General features: G+C 31.4%; 1 protein-coding gene across 1 annotated transcript; it reads left to right on the forward strand.

Annotated features, from left to right (window-relative positions):
- The first annotated feature begins 1,685 nt into the window (after window positions 1-1,685).
- On the forward strand, window positions 1,686-8,696 carry GH9C1 (glycosyl hydrolase 9C1). The gene is made up of 11 exons (XM_089719449.1): window positions 1,686-2,055; window positions 2,154-2,366; window positions 3,395-3,595; window positions 3,684-3,770; window positions 4,152-4,316; window positions 4,730-4,853; window positions 4,950-5,113; window positions 5,996-6,329; window positions 6,444-6,494; window positions 6,611-6,652; window positions 8,223-8,696. Exons 1-11 carry the CDS (start codon window positions 1,846-1,848, stop codon window positions 8,510-8,512), a joined length of 1,881 nt encoding a protein of 626 aa, XP_089575575.1. The 5' UTR covers window positions 1,686-1,845; the 3' UTR covers window positions 8,513-8,696.
- Window positions 8,697-16,038: the final 7,342 nt, after the last annotated feature.

Raw genomic sequence — 16,038 nt, forward strand, 5'->3', positions numbered from 1 at the left:
CAATGGCGTTGAGTCGACCAAACCAGGTTGTTGCGCTCACCGGAACTGCGAGCAGGTGGCGCGATGAGCTAGAGGAGGAGCTAGCGCTGCACGATCTGGCCGAGGGTAAGGCGGGACTGCTGGCGGAGCTGCTGCGGCGGCCAGTTGCGACGAGGAGCACCGGTGGCGCGCGATGGCGTGGGTGGCGCGGCTCTGTTGCTCTGTCTCACCAGAAATGCAAGCGCAGTGAAGAAAGGAAGAAAGAAAGAAAGAAAATAAAAGAAAGAAAAGAAGAAGAAGAAGAAAGTGGAGGAGAAGGCTGTGGTGGTGCTGCGTACAGGTGGAGGCACAGAATGGTGTAGGGGAGGGTGAAGTATGCGCTGGAAATAGGGGGAGAAGAGGGTTCTAGATGTGATTTGGGTGGGTTTGGGCTGGTTCGGTTCGATTCCGGTTCGATTCAGCCCAAATCTCGATTTTTACTTGATTTTTTTGACTTTTCAATTGGTTTTTGATTCGGTTTATCACTGTACGAATTATTAATTTGCATTTAAATAATTAGATACATTTTCCACGCTGTCAGTTTATTAAATTTAAATGAAAAATCTTTGAAAATAAAAATTCGGGTTATTTCAATTATAGTCACAATTCATATTTTTATATTAAAATTTATAATTATTAAATAATACCACTTAATTTTTTTACTTCTAATTAAAAATAAATTAATTAAATTTAAATAATTCTAATTAAGAGTTACATTTATAAATTAATTTTATTTAACCTGCGTACGGGTCTACATGCTCATATTAACTAAGAAGATTACACGTCCTGTATTACACGCCCTTGACAAGAAAAGTTCATACTTATCATATAAGATGTATTGCATGGAATAGGTTAAATATTAGTCACCAATATTAATTCAAAAGTTTATAATTAATGCAGTTAAATTTAACAATATTAATTAGCATAATTCTAGATTTTTTTATAATAATAATTCACCAATAATTGTGGATATTAAGCGAACATATGATAATATGATAATTTTCTAATGTTTTTTTTTTATAACATTATGTATATTTGTGGATAGATCATATTTTTTATTTCAAAATTTCAATTTTTTTTTTATTTCCACCGGTAATCTTTAACTCTGAACCCTTTTGATAAGTATAATAGTGATTAATTTAAATATATTTAAGGCAGATACTCTTCAAGATATGTAAACCTTCTAATTTGATTATAAGTTATTAAGTAAATTATATTAATAAATTAGTTTTTAATATTTATATTATATTATATATTCAAAAATTAATAGAAATTGATTTATAAAAAATTAAATCATGAGTACATGCAACAAGTACAAACTTAAACGAAAAAAAAAAACGTGTTAAAATTGAAAGAAAAATACTAATATTCCCATATTATTTTCAATAATTAAGCCTTAAAGATTATTTATAAACTAGAATTAGTTGATTTGGAATTTGAATGATTTATTAGAAAAATTATAAGTTGTCTGATGACTTGATAATCAAACTAAGTATAGTATTATATACTTAATTCTCGAAAGTCATAGGTTGGCTACCAGTAAGACCAAAATGAATAAAAAATCTATGCATGGGAAGCAATTAGGAAGGAAGAAGAAGGGATATTTGACATTAATTATTTTATATTTATGCACGATAATATACACAACGTGGGAAGCTCAACTTAATTAGTGGTCTTTAACACAATTTTAGAACGTGAAGCCTACCACTATTTTTACCAAACCAATCATGCATTTATAATATGCTAATTCCTATATATGTGGATAATGCATAGGCTATCAGCATAACAAGTTTTGGTCTGCCCCTCTGATTTTAGCTTCCCCTAATCATGAGTATGTTTAATGTCGGAACATATCTTTTCTTCTTGGCGGCCATTCTTGGCCTTGAGGCGGCCTTTGCAACTGAGTTCTTCAACTATGGCGAAGCTCTTGATAAAACCTTGTTGTTTTTTGAGGCACAGAGGTCTGGTAAACTACCTACAAACCAACGAGTCAAGTGGCGCGGTGACTCGGGCCTCAAGGACGGGTTTCTTCAAGGGGTAATTAACTCTATAATTGTTCTCTTCTTTCTTTTTTTTTTTTCTTTTTTTGAAGTTCTGGTAACTGTTAATGAAATATGTATGACAAATGCAAGCAGGTGGACCTTGCGGGAGGGTACTATGATGCAGGAGATCATGTGAAGTTTGGGCTGCCAATGGCATTTAGTGTTACGATGCTTGCATGGGGAGCTATTGATTTTAGGAAGGAGATCACTGCATTAGACCAAATGGGACACACTCTTTGGGCTATTAGATGGGGTACTGATTACTTCATCAAGGCGCACACACAACCTAATGTTCTTTGGGCTCAGGTAATCAATCACATCTGTATGATTCAGTTCTCTTATTTATTGAATAGGTAGGTTTGAGAAACTTATGTTCCCTCAACCAACACTGTTTAGTCTCACCAACCAATGCTAATATTTGCCACAGCAGATTTATAAAAAGCACATTTAAATCCATTTCCACTAGTAATTCAGTAATATACTGCCTAGCTTATTAGTTGTACAAGGCATTAGACATTAAAATCTTATCAACTCTACCTTAAAAGTCTGTCTTTTACGCACAAAGGAAAATCTTCAATTGCACTAAAATGTGATTGAAAAAAAATAAGAACACACCTCACATCGGATAAGTAAAAGGTATGGTGTGGGCTTACAAATGTAAACGTGTACACGTTAATAGGCTACTCTTTTGGGAAGAGGATATTATTTGTTCATTCCTAAATCTTCTTGAGTAAAAAGAGAGAGCTGGGAAAAATTTACCTAGACCCAATTTATGTCCTCACTTATGGACCAAATCAATGATATTTAGATTCTAAATGAAACGATAGTATTTCTAACCATACGCTTAAAAAAAAAAAGGATAAAGTTAAATTACTTTTTATAAAATTTTGAATTTCATTAGTATGGTCCATAGGTGGGGACATGGACCGGATCTAAACAAGTTTTTTTCGGAATTCTCATCCACTCATTAGAAATTATTTTTGTGATTTTGCTTTATTATTAGAATACTTTATAATTTTACCTGAACAATCATTTTTCAAACTTCATAAGGAGTATGGGTGTGCAAACTGGCGGTTGAATTTCTTAAACCAAAGTCGCATCAGAATTTATTTGGAAGCAAACCAAACTCGTTGGTTCAGTTTGGTTTATGATGATTCGGTTAGTTTCAATTGGTTTTGAGCGAAAATCATATATTTTGCATAATCAAAAGCGCACCGAATACTAAAAAACCAACTTAGATCGGTTTTTCTAGTTTGAACCGAACTTTGCTAACCCCTAATAAGAAATGTGATGTGTACGAAAAATATCGGTTCTAATCCAGTCTGCGAAATCAGGTTGGCGATGGTGACTCAGACCACTATTGTTGGGAGCGTGCAGAAGACATGACAACGCCAAGAACTGCTTACAAGCTTGATCAATATAACCCTGGTTCAGACCTTGCCGGTGAAACTGCAGCTGCCTTAGCAGCATCTGCCATAGCTTTCAAGCCTTACAATTCTTCCTACTCCAATCTCCTCTTAGTTCATGCAAAACAGGTGAAAATGCACGCAGCTGCCTGATATTTATTAATAGAGTCTTATTAAAAGGCTAAAGAACATTGTTTAATTGATATATCCATTGCAGCTCTTCTCATTTGCTGATAGATTTAGAGGTCTCTACGATGATTCCGTTCAGAATGCTAAGCAATTCTACACTTCGTCAGGCTACTCGGTAAGTGAAATATATTATATTAATAATCCTCAGTTTCATTTGGTGAATCGCAATGGAAAGTAATACTCCATTCCAAATATTTTCCACACAGCTTGAAAACAATTAGTTAAATTAGTTTAACACTATAATTTCCAAAAATATAAATGGGATTATTATTATTTTCAGACACCCAAGAAGGAAGTTAGGATTATATTTTAGGACGAAGGGGTATATATAGTATATAATCAAATGCATTTTTAGCATTGCCCTAGAAATGCATTTAGCTGGAACTAGGCTGCGGTCTAGTTTAACCCTCTCCTTTCTCTCTTTCTATACATAACTAATTTGTTTTTAAATTTCCTTACTTTTTTTTCTAATTTTATATTTTTTTCCATGTTTTAGGATGAGTTATTATGGGCTGCAGCTTGGCTGTATAGAGCAACTAATGATGAGTATTACCTCAAGTATGTTGTGGACAATGCTGTGTACATGAGTGGAACTGGATGGGCAGTTAAAGAATTCTCTTGGGACAATAAATATGCTGGTGTCCAAATCCTTCTTTCCAAGGTAATTTTAGTTCATCTACCCATTATCAGGATCAGATATTACTTGATTATTGATTTTATATATCAGTGACAATTTTAGCAATAAAAATAGCTAGTTGCCCAAATTGAGGTTTCTTGTTGTGCATAACGAAAATATAATCTCTTAAATGAGTTGTATAGAAACAGATTGAACTAAAATATAGAATCAAATTGATTGGTTCAAATTGGTCCATTTGATTTTTAAAGTGTTCGGTTCAATTGCGGCTTTAATAAAAAAAATAAAAACTTACTTTAGTTTGATTTTTCATTTTTATCAAATCGAAAAACCCAAATAACCAAAATTGAACAAAATTAAGCCAAAAATAAGCTAAAACTGAAAAGCCAAACCAAAGTGAAAAATTCAGGCCTCTGCTGCTAACAGAATTACTTGTGCAGATACTGCTGGAAGGGAGTGGTGGCGCATTTGCTCCCACCCTAAAGCAATATCAAGCCAAAGCAAATTACTTTGCTTGTGCTTGTCTTAAAAAGAACGATGGCTACGACATCCAGACTACTCCCGGTTAGTCTAATGTTAATTAAATCAATCATTTGATCAATTTATGTCCGTAAATATATAATTTGTTAATTTTGATTTTGTATAAATAATTACGTGCAGGGGGCTTAATGTACGTAAGGGAATGGAACAACTTGCAGTATGCCTCTGCAGCTTCATTACTTGTTGCCATCTACTCGGATTACCTTTCAGCTGCTAATGCCAAGCTCACTTGTCCAGAAGGGCAGGTCCAGCCTCAGGAGCTCCTCGGTTTTGCCAAGTCACAGGTACTTAGAGGGACTCTAATTCAATTTTTAGTTGGTCGTATACCATATCATTGACATAATTAGACCGCTTGACCTGTTGTATATATGTTTTTTATTTTTTAAGTAATTCATATATGAAAATTAGATATACTGTTGCATATATGTTTTTTTTTTTTTTACAGAATTAGACCGCTTGACACTTTTTTTTGTTTTTTCTCAATATGGTTAATTGTAAGTCTAGACCTAGATGGTTTGTTGGATTCAAAATTGTATCAAATTAGTTAAATCGAAAATTTTTTTGATTTTTACTCTTCTTTTGGTATAAATGAATTACACTCGATGTTGAATTCATTTGTACATGAATTTTATATATTTGGAACAAATTTAAAAAATTAAAAATTTATTTGTTTTTATTTCTAAATACCCCTAGCATAATGATTTTAAGACTAAAAGGGTTGAAAGTTTTGTAGAATTCATTTAGAAATTTTCCTTTTTTTTTTTTTTTAGAATTTGATTTAGTTATCTTTAAATCCATAGAATTTAATTCTTCATTTTTTTCATATCAAACACAGAAATTTGAATTTATAAATAAATTCTACAAAATTTTATGGAATGCATTTATTCCGATCAAGGGGTTGAAAGTTTAAATCAAAACTGAACCAATTTGCTAACATTATCAATTCAAACCAGTTCAATTTGGTTTAATTTAGTTATGTTTTTGAGATTTAACTTTAAATTTTTAAGTTTTTCAGTTTTACAAAGTAAATCAAACCCAATAAAGAAATTTTGAGATTACAAAAATCTTTAAGCTTTTGTATTTATTTGTGAAATCACATAAGATAAGCTGAAAGTAGGATGATCATTCCGAAATTGAAATTTAACAAGGACATTCGATTGCAACAGGCTGATTACTTTCTTGGCAAAAACCCCAAATCCATAAGCTATTTGGTTGGATATGGAGCAAAATATCCAGTTCATGTTCACCATAGAGGTTCTTCCATTGCCTCTATATTTGTTCTGCATTCAGAAGTTGAATGCGTCGAAGGATTTGAAAGCTGGTATCGTCGACCTGAGGGAAACCCTAATGTAATATATGGAGCCCTGGTTGGAGGTCCTGACCAGAATGATAATTTTTCCGATGACCGTTCTAACTATGAACAAACTGAACCTACACTCTCTGCAACTGCTCCTCTTGTTGGCCTCTTCTCCAAGCTTCAAAATTTATATGGAGGAACAGGTACAGAGATATTTCACTTAGAGTGTCATGTTAAATTGTTTTGTTTGTGATCTGGAGATCATGAATTCATAAATATAAGAGGCTTACCCTTTCAGTTTTTCACTACTTTTTCAGGTTCCTATATTCCTAAAGAATCACCAGCAGTTCCCAATAGAACAACACCAGGTTAGATTTTATATTTTGCATTTTTCAGATTTTCTTTATTTATTTATTTATTGCATGAGAATCCTATTATCATTTTTTGTCTTCTAAATCCTATTTATCTTCCAAAATTTTCACAGGCTCCTATCACCATCAGACACAAATACCCAACACAGGCTCAGGTAAGCAATAAAATTCAGGGATAATTCTTGATATCACCATGCTACAACCATTATAGGAAATTGAACGAACAAATACTAATAAATTTCATAAATATGCTGTAGCTTCCCCTGGAAAGTATTTTGAGAATCTGATCACAGAGAGAATGAAAAATACAAAAAAAAAGCTAGAAAAAAAAAAGGATTTATTAACATTTTGCCGATATAAATTAGTGTGTCAAAATGCCTCCTTAAATTGGGAATGAGCTCTAACCCAAGCGATAAGTACTCACAAGAGATATGAGCAATTCAAGTTCGAGTCCTGCTTTTTTCATTATCCCCTGTAACTTTGGATTAAAAAAATAAAGAAAATGTCTCCTTCAATTAATAGGATAATCCAGACCTAAAATTTCAAATATTATTCATAGTTTGAAACCAATGGATAATTAATATAAAATTCATTTGTAAATGAATTCTATAAATGAATTTCTCATATTTGGTATGTCATAATTTAAAATGAGGATTTCAATTGAATTCTACAAAATTATGTTTAGAATAAATTCTTAAATGAAAATTAATTTGTCTTTACTTCTTATAAAACCATTGACATAATAATTAATGAAAAAAAATAACAAACACCAATTTATTATATACAATAAAATAGCTTGTTGTTTTATTAATTAATTAAGTAATTAATTATATAAGTATTAACATTCATCATAATAATTATTTTAATTCTTAAAACTCTTATTAATTTAAATAATTAATTTGAAAAATACAAAAATATTTAAAAAGGTTATTACTATTTTCAATTGCATTTGGAAACAATGGTTGATAGTCAATTTTTATAGTTTCATAGTAATATTATTATAAAATTTAAAAAAAAACTAACATTATTAATAGTTTGGAATTTATAAAAAAATAAAAAGGAAAAAAGTAAATAATTATTACCAGATTTAAAAAAAAAAAAAACAATAACGGTAGTAGCAATTTTCCAAAAAAAAAAAAAAAACAAAAAGGGAAAAAGTAAAAATATGAAGTTAGTTATTACCATATTTAAAAAAAAAAAAACATTAGTAAGAATTTCCAAATATATATATATAAGGTTAGTTATTATCAGATTTCAAAAAAAAAAAAACGTTAGTAGGAAATTTTCAAAAAAAAAAAAAAGGGAAAAAAAAGAGTAAAAATAATTGAGTTTATAGTAAAGGGTAATTTTATCGATTAAAATTTCAATGTCTAATTTTATAGAATTCATTTAGAAATTCCATCAATTTTAATAAAATTTGTATAAGACAAACCCAATTTCATAGAATTCAATTTTTTTTTTTTTTTTTATTCCAAACACAAAACTTCAGATTTTCAAATGAATACTATAAAATTTTAAGGAATTCATTTATTGCAAATAGGCTGTTATTGTTCAAAATTCCAATAATATAATAGTAGGGCTTCATAATTCTCAGATTCATTGATAGTCCCAACCACATTTAGGTTCCAGTACAATCACTTCAGCTTGGGATCAAGATTTTAAGTATTATTCATTCCAAAATTCCAATATTTTTTTGACTTGATCTGAATTAATCTGGGTTTACAGGAGTCCCAGTAGAATTCATTCACTCCATAACGAACACATGGGATGTTGGAACGACGACGTATTACCGCCACAGAGTAATCATCAAGAATATATCCCAGAAGCCAATAACAGATCTGAAATTGGCGATAGAAGATCTATCAGGCCCTCTTTGGGGCCTCTCTCCAACTCCAGAAAAGAACACTTATGGGCTTCCGCAATGGCTCCAAGTCTTAAAACCTGGCTCAGAATGCAGCTTTGTTTACGTTCAAGGTGGCCCCCAAGCTAAGGTCACTGTTCGAAGCTACCATTGACGACACATTTTGCTGAATACAAGAAAGTGCAGTCCCACAATACATTGACTGAACACTCTCTTGCTTTTTCTTTTTCTTTTTTTTCTCATTTTTGAAAAAAATTTTCCTGTTAATAGCAATATCGCTGCTCGTCCAGCAATTTAAATCATGAAGAATCGATTTTCCAATGTAAATCAGGATTTCCATTCCCTAATCCAAGTACTTTAAATCCATATTTCAAAACCATAGACTTCCCTTTAAAAAAAAAAAAAAAATCCATTGACTACATAAATTTTGGTTAATGTGGACTTTATATGAAAATAAGAGCTTGTTTGCCATTTTAATACAATTTAATATAGCAAGCATATTTTCCTTTAAAAAAGTGTCAAATGAGATTGCTAAAAAAATTCTGAGGATTTCAAAACACTATAAATTTTGTAATTATAATTTATTGATTGTTTTGTTTTAATTTTCTATTAATTAAAATTAATTTGTGAATAAATATAAAAATATAAATGAAAAAAGGTGATAATCAATAATGTGAGAATGTAGTTCTTGTAATCTTTAATTCTCTTAAAAAAATTCACTTGTGTTTTGCTGTTCAAAAAAAAAATCAATAACATGAGAAATAATAATCATTTGACTAAATACATGATTAAATAAAGAATTAACACAATAAAAATTTTTCCACTAGCTGAAATGACCATTTCAAAATCATAAATTTTTATTTGACTATGTAAATAAATAGAATTAAATAGAATATATTATTTTGTCATTTTATTGTCTTATATTTTTTTAAAATGATTTAATATCATAATTATAGGCTGAATATATAAATTCACAATTGAACTTTGTAATTTTAACCTCATCATATTTTGAATTTTGCGAATGACCTATCATGCACTTGAACTTGTAAATTTTGATAATATCACACATCTTTTGAGATTAATATCAATAATTTTTAGGATTTTTAGCTTTTATCTGTAAAATATCGATTTGATATGTAGTTAGTATGAATTTTGGAATAATAATTTTCAAAAATTTCAACTTTTTAATATGTGTGTAATTAATCTAATTTTACAAGTTAAATTGTTCAATAAAATAATTGTGAAAATTGAAGTGTTTAATAGGTGTAGTTTTATAAGTTGAAGTATTTAATGATTCAGAGTAAAAGTTGAGGTTGCCACAAAGTTGAAGTGACAATGTTCAGGGATGAATTATGTATTCGGCCATAATTATAACTTACAAACTATTTAACTATATTTGTTACGTTAAATTTAAATATTGTAATTTCAAAATTGTTTATCTGCAAGTCAATTATATATATATTAACCCTTTCACAATTAAAATTTTCTTCCTTTTTCTCCATAGAAACACAAATCAAGCATGTAAATATGAGAAGGGGCTAATTCTTGTCTCTTGTGACAGCCCCTTCTCATATTTTTAGTTTTGTTTTAAATTTTTATATTTTTTATTAAATAAATTATAGATCTATGTCTGTTACGACATAAATTTATGTTATTTATGTTTCTATTATCGTTTATGTTTTATCTCCCCGTCTTCTGTGGAGTTTATGATGTTTCTCCATTTTATATGGAGTATTTGTTGTGTTTTTTATATTTGTTTGGTTTTATTTGGACAAATGTGCAATTTGTGGAAAATTTTTCAACTATGATGATCTTTGTCTTTTGGGATCTGGTAGTGTGGTTTATTTCTCCGCTGGATCTAGTGGTTTAGATCATATGTGTTCGTCATAAGCAACTAGTTTATGGATAATTAAGCCATGTATAGAAGATTCGGAGAGTTTACCTAACTAATCACTTTTGAAGATCTATCAGTTTTTTCCAAGTTCACCTTCCAATTTCATTAGGATGTTTTATTAGATCAGCGAATAATAATTATTTTAGTTATAATAGTTTTTGTTCTATGTCTGATTTTCAGGATAGGGGTCATATCTTCTATGTATTATTTATATTGATTTGAAATTTTTTAATGAAATTCTAATATATTATATTCAAAACATTATATAAATATTAAAAATATTTTAATAAAAGTTAGATATAAAAATTTAAATTTAATATTACAAAATTAAAATTTCATAAATTATTTGTACATATCACAAGCATCATGTAGCTATTGTATATATAAAGCAGATAGATTTGAAAACAATAAAACTTTTAACTATAATATTATTAGTAGTCCTTACATCTTCCAAAATTTTAATTATAAATAATTATAACACTTTGTCATTATATTTTATTAGTCATTACAACATGCAGCTTTTATGTCACGACCTAAAACCGTGGATTGACCGGCATTAGGTCCTAGATAAATTTAAGGTCCCGAGACCCGTAATAAGTCTACCTCATGTGTATTCATTTCTTAAAACCCACTCTAGGAACAATAAGCCCATGATACAACATTATTAAGTCATACTGTTAATTTATATCTCTAGCTCAGTTTTAATATTTCAAATAATTCATAGCTCAGCTTTGTATGTTATATACAATTTACGTCGTCCCTAATATGGACAAATTGGTCCATTCATATTCTTGGATAGATATTTAGAAAATCCACAGGTTTATCGGACAACACACTAATAAATTTTACCTGATAAAATGTAACACAAACTCCCTAACTGCAGAGGGCCCAGTAAATGGACGCGGATACGTTCTTACACACAATACTGTATAAACATTATCAAAAAGCTAGAAGTTACTATTGCAACTCTGCGGAGAAGAATGCAGAGCTTAACTAGATCAACAAAGTGTCTACCTCCTGGAAAAAATTAAAGGAAGGGAGTGAGTTTCACAACTCGGTGAATATTAATAAATAATGCATAGCCCAACACAAAATGCTTTCCAAATTTATATAATGAACACACGATTCATCAAGCACGTGTCGCAACATCAACATCCACAAATAATATCATCTTTACATAATCATATCAAGTGGAGATTAGTCAGTGGCGTCACCGAAACCCTTGACAAGCCATCCTCACACATGGCCTGTCTTCTCATACGTGTGCACCAGGGAGCTGATCCCATACATGGCCAACCGGTCTAATCTTCAATTGACCAGTTCTCTCATTGGTTTTCCATTCTCTCTTTTCTTTCAATTACCAACAGGAAGTCATCCTGTGGTTCTTCCATATCATCCATATCATATTTCATCATACACATATGGGGCGTCAATCTTCCATATATGATCGACGGTATCTGAAACTGCCTTCACAATCTCACACATGCAAATAAGGCACAATATAATCACACTGTAAGTAATCCAATTAACTCTTACAATATAATAAGTCACATAGGAAATCAATATGCACATATGAATATAACTATGGAATATATATATATATATCTAATACTCATGTACTTAAATATTATAATTATAAGGTGGATAATATTGTAAGTAATTATGTTTGAATAATATAGTATTAAGAGAATGAAGGCCGAGTATTATATGTATATTGTCAAGACCCGATTCCATGGGCCAGACCAGCACTAGGGCCCAGGTAAGCTTAAGGCCCCCGAGGCCCGTAGTAAGCTTGAAACACTAAAAATTTACTATCTCAATATAATATTAAACATTCAGCCCATGTTTACAGGAAAATAAATCTCAAGATTTTATTAATCTCGGCCCAAATTTATCAACTACAACATTCCACAGTTTGGGCCCAATTAACAATACACCACATTTTTAATATGGGCTCACATAATTATATTGTCTATGTTAATACACGACTAATTGTATACAAATTCTAAAACTGCGAAGTCACTAACTAATAGATATACATAGATTTTTATACATCTAGATACATAGCAAAATATTTATTGGTCTAGGAAAATTTTCTTTCTAGCTCTGCGACGAAGGAACATAGCTTAACCGAATTAAAAAGAAACTTACTTCCTGAAAAATTAAATAAGATATGTGAGCTTTCTAAGGAGTAACTATTATTGCACAACACACACATTCACACAAATGTGTAAATATATATTAATCTAGTCATCCGACTAGTTATATGCTCACGCAGCCAGTCACATAAATGGCATGTCACCAGCACTCACAAACAATATCACCTTCAAATAATCACATCACGTGGAAATTAGTCAGTGGAGTCACCGAACCCCCGATGAGCCGTCCTCCCACATGGCTCATCCTCTCACATGTGCACCAGGGAGCCGATCACTCATACTAGCCGACCGGTCTAATCCTCACTTGACCAGCCCTCTCATTGTTTTTCTATCCTCTCTTTTCCTTTTCATACCAACAGGAGGCAACCCGGTGGTCTCCATCCAATCTAGATCGTCAAGCGCTCACAACAGGAGGCCACCCTGCGGGCTGCGATCAAATCTAGACTGTCCGGTGCGCAACGACGAGAAGCCAACCCGTGGTTAACGGTAACGGTAACAGTAGGTGCACACGGGGGCGCCGATCTCCCATTTACCTGGCTAACGGTAATCATATTGGATCCATATAGCGGTACGGTCTCACAGTCCCATGGTGACCCACTTCATCCCAATTCCACACAAACAAATCACAATATATGCACAGCACAATTAATCAAACATTGCATTCGAATGCAGACATATTAATCAATTGGACAACGTAATGCAATGCACAACTAGACAACCATTCTCAAGTGCAATTAAATAAATAAATAAATAATATTAAGAATAAACAAACAATAAAATAAATTATAATAATGGAAATAAATAAATAATTGAATAATTCAATGAATAATAATGAAAATAATTAAATAATTAGAGCACTCCATTTAATATTTATTAAGTTATAGAATTAATCTAAATAAACTTATTAATTATGTCATTACTTAAAACTAGTCTAAGTTTTATCGAAATTTCGGCAGCACCTCCCCTAAAAAATTGGACTGTCTACCTGCTCAAATATCACAATATTATTATATACTTATCAATCAATGCACACAGCCCATCCGTCGGGCAATCAATCAATTTAAAATCCCATCCTCCTTCCACAACAACAATATCAACACTCAACCAAAAATTTACAAACTAATTCTAATAATATCCATATAAGATCATTTATTAAGTCATTAGTTAACTAAATTAATAGCTTTACGGTAACTAATTTGTTAAGCAACTAAAACATACTTAACAATAACTAATTATAACTACTACCTATTAAAATTCGGTTTTTATATCAATATCGAAAATGGCTAGGCCTCCCAAATCTTAAGTTATCAAAATTTTGGATTTAACCGTTAACCAACTAAAATTCGCCTTACTTTTCTTATGCACAATCGGCTAGTCTTAAACTAATGGTTATCTAATTAACTAATTAACTAATTCTAATTTATTTTCCTCCTTAAATCACCTAATTATAATAATAATCATGTAATTTATTTGACAATGTTTAAAATAAATTGGTAACTACATTATACTAGTTAATTAATTTCATAGCAAGGATTATATTTGATTTCAACTTAATCAATTAATAGTTTTAAATTTGGAGTTTAAAACAAAAATTGGGAAATAGGTATTAGGGCGTACCGTTTGAGAATCGGACGACAATTCCATGATCCATGTGACGAGGAGATCATTCTACCTCTTGGGGCCTCGCCGGAACTTTGCCGGCCGGTCACCGAACCGCCGCCGTGCACGATGGCCGGAAAAATTAAACTGCCCAGAAAATTGCATGGTCACCACCACCCGACTCCAATTTTTGCGAGGAATCCAAATCTGCTATCAGTTTGTTGAGCCGGTGGCTCGTTTGGCCGGAACAAGCCCGACAGTCCCTTCCTCGTCGCCAACCATGGTGTTTTCAATTTCTTCCACCAAAACCATCGTTTCTTGGATGGAAATCGTTCACACAAGGCGGAGGAATCGATCGGAGCTCACCTTGTGGCCATCAACTTCCTGGATCAAGCTTGATCAACGGAAATCCAAACTGGGAGCTGTCGGAGTGACAGTCCCGTTTCACGCCGATGGGGGACTCTTTCCGCGTGAAGGGAGGCCAGAATCGTGGTCGTTAAGGCTTTAGGAGGCAGTCGCCACCCACCCTGGTCGTGCAGTGATCGGAGAACATAGAGGGAGAGGGGAGAATGGAGGGATCGCGTGCCTGGAGAAGAAGAAGGAAAGAAAGGAAAAGAAAAAAAAGAAAAAAAAGAAAGAAGGCTAACGCTTCTAGACCATTCCGGTTCGATTCGAATCGGTTCGGTCTAATTCAATGATTTGGCTCGATTCTTGCTCGGTTTGCAGGTTTTTCGCTTGGTTTTTGGATTATTCGTGTAGTTTTCGAAAAATCAATTTAATTCTCAGGTCCGGTTCGATTTATTTTACTTATTTTTATTAGATTCTGTAACATTTCCTCCATTAACCAAAATAAAATATAAAATTAAAAATAAAACTAAACTATAATTCGTTAGGAGATTTGTTTTTAAGGTAAATATATTAATCGCTGGGGTTTTATATTATTTCTTGAATATTTTAATTGTTCTCAAATCTAAAATTCCGACAATATATTTGGACTTGGGCCCAACTCATAAAACTTTGGACTCAAGTTAAGATTGTTTGGTGTTTATAGCACATATAGTTGAAATCAAGATTTTGATTTAATAAAAATTTGAAAGTTTTGAAAATAAAAATTCGGGGTATTACATATATATATTCATATAATGTGAAATGGTGATGCATGTATGCAAATGATGGTATGCACTATTTATTATTACTCACAGTGAAAAAAAGAAAGAGCAAGCTTTAATTTGGATTTTGACTGGCAGGAGCAGTAGACGAACTTGGATGATCTAGATAAAACACAAATATAAAGAAAAGACTGCATTAGATAGATATATTTCCTTAAATAAGAAATTAAAGAATTAATCTAACTTATATTCACTTAGATATTAAACTGTTGTAATTAATCTAAATTTTATCGAAAATTCTGACAACATTTCCCCTAAAATAGGACTTTCCACTGTCCAAATATTAACAACTTAATATACTTATAAATTATTACTCACATAGCCCATCCATCGGGCAATCAATAATTCAAATAACCAACTACCTTAAATAACAATTTTATATTCAACTCTTAGTTTATAAATTAAAATAAATTTTCAATTTGATCTCGGTACATCCTCATATATCGTTCTAGATTTGCCATTAAAATTAATACTTCTATTAGCTTACCATATCTTTTAAATTACCTAATTCACCGCCATCTTAGTTCATATAACATAATCCTAATTTCGAAACTACTACCTTTTCATTAACAAGTTCTTTTTTCTTGAATTACTTTTCGTCTCCAAAATAACTCGTTAAGTATTCAATTCAATTTCTCTTTTGGTTCATAATCCTTAATAGCAATTAGCTCAAACTAAATTAAGGAACTAATTTCTTCTTAAGAACGATATATATATATATATAATAAAATTAAGGTCCAACTTTCTAAAATAATTTAATTATACTTCTAACTCTTTTTCCTTTAATTATATATATTTCTCAAGATAAAACATCTATATTATATTGAGGACGCTTAATTTTTCCAAAAAAAGGAAAAGC

This window comes from Jatropha curcas, chromosome 1 (assembly GCF_041381405.1).
Source record: "Jatropha curcas cultivar XTBG-Jc1 chromosome 1, XTBG_Jcur_1.0, whole genome shotgun sequence".
In the NCBI taxonomy this organism is placed as follows: Eukaryota; Viridiplantae; Streptophyta; class Magnoliopsida; order Malpighiales; family Euphorbiaceae; genus Jatropha; species Jatropha curcas.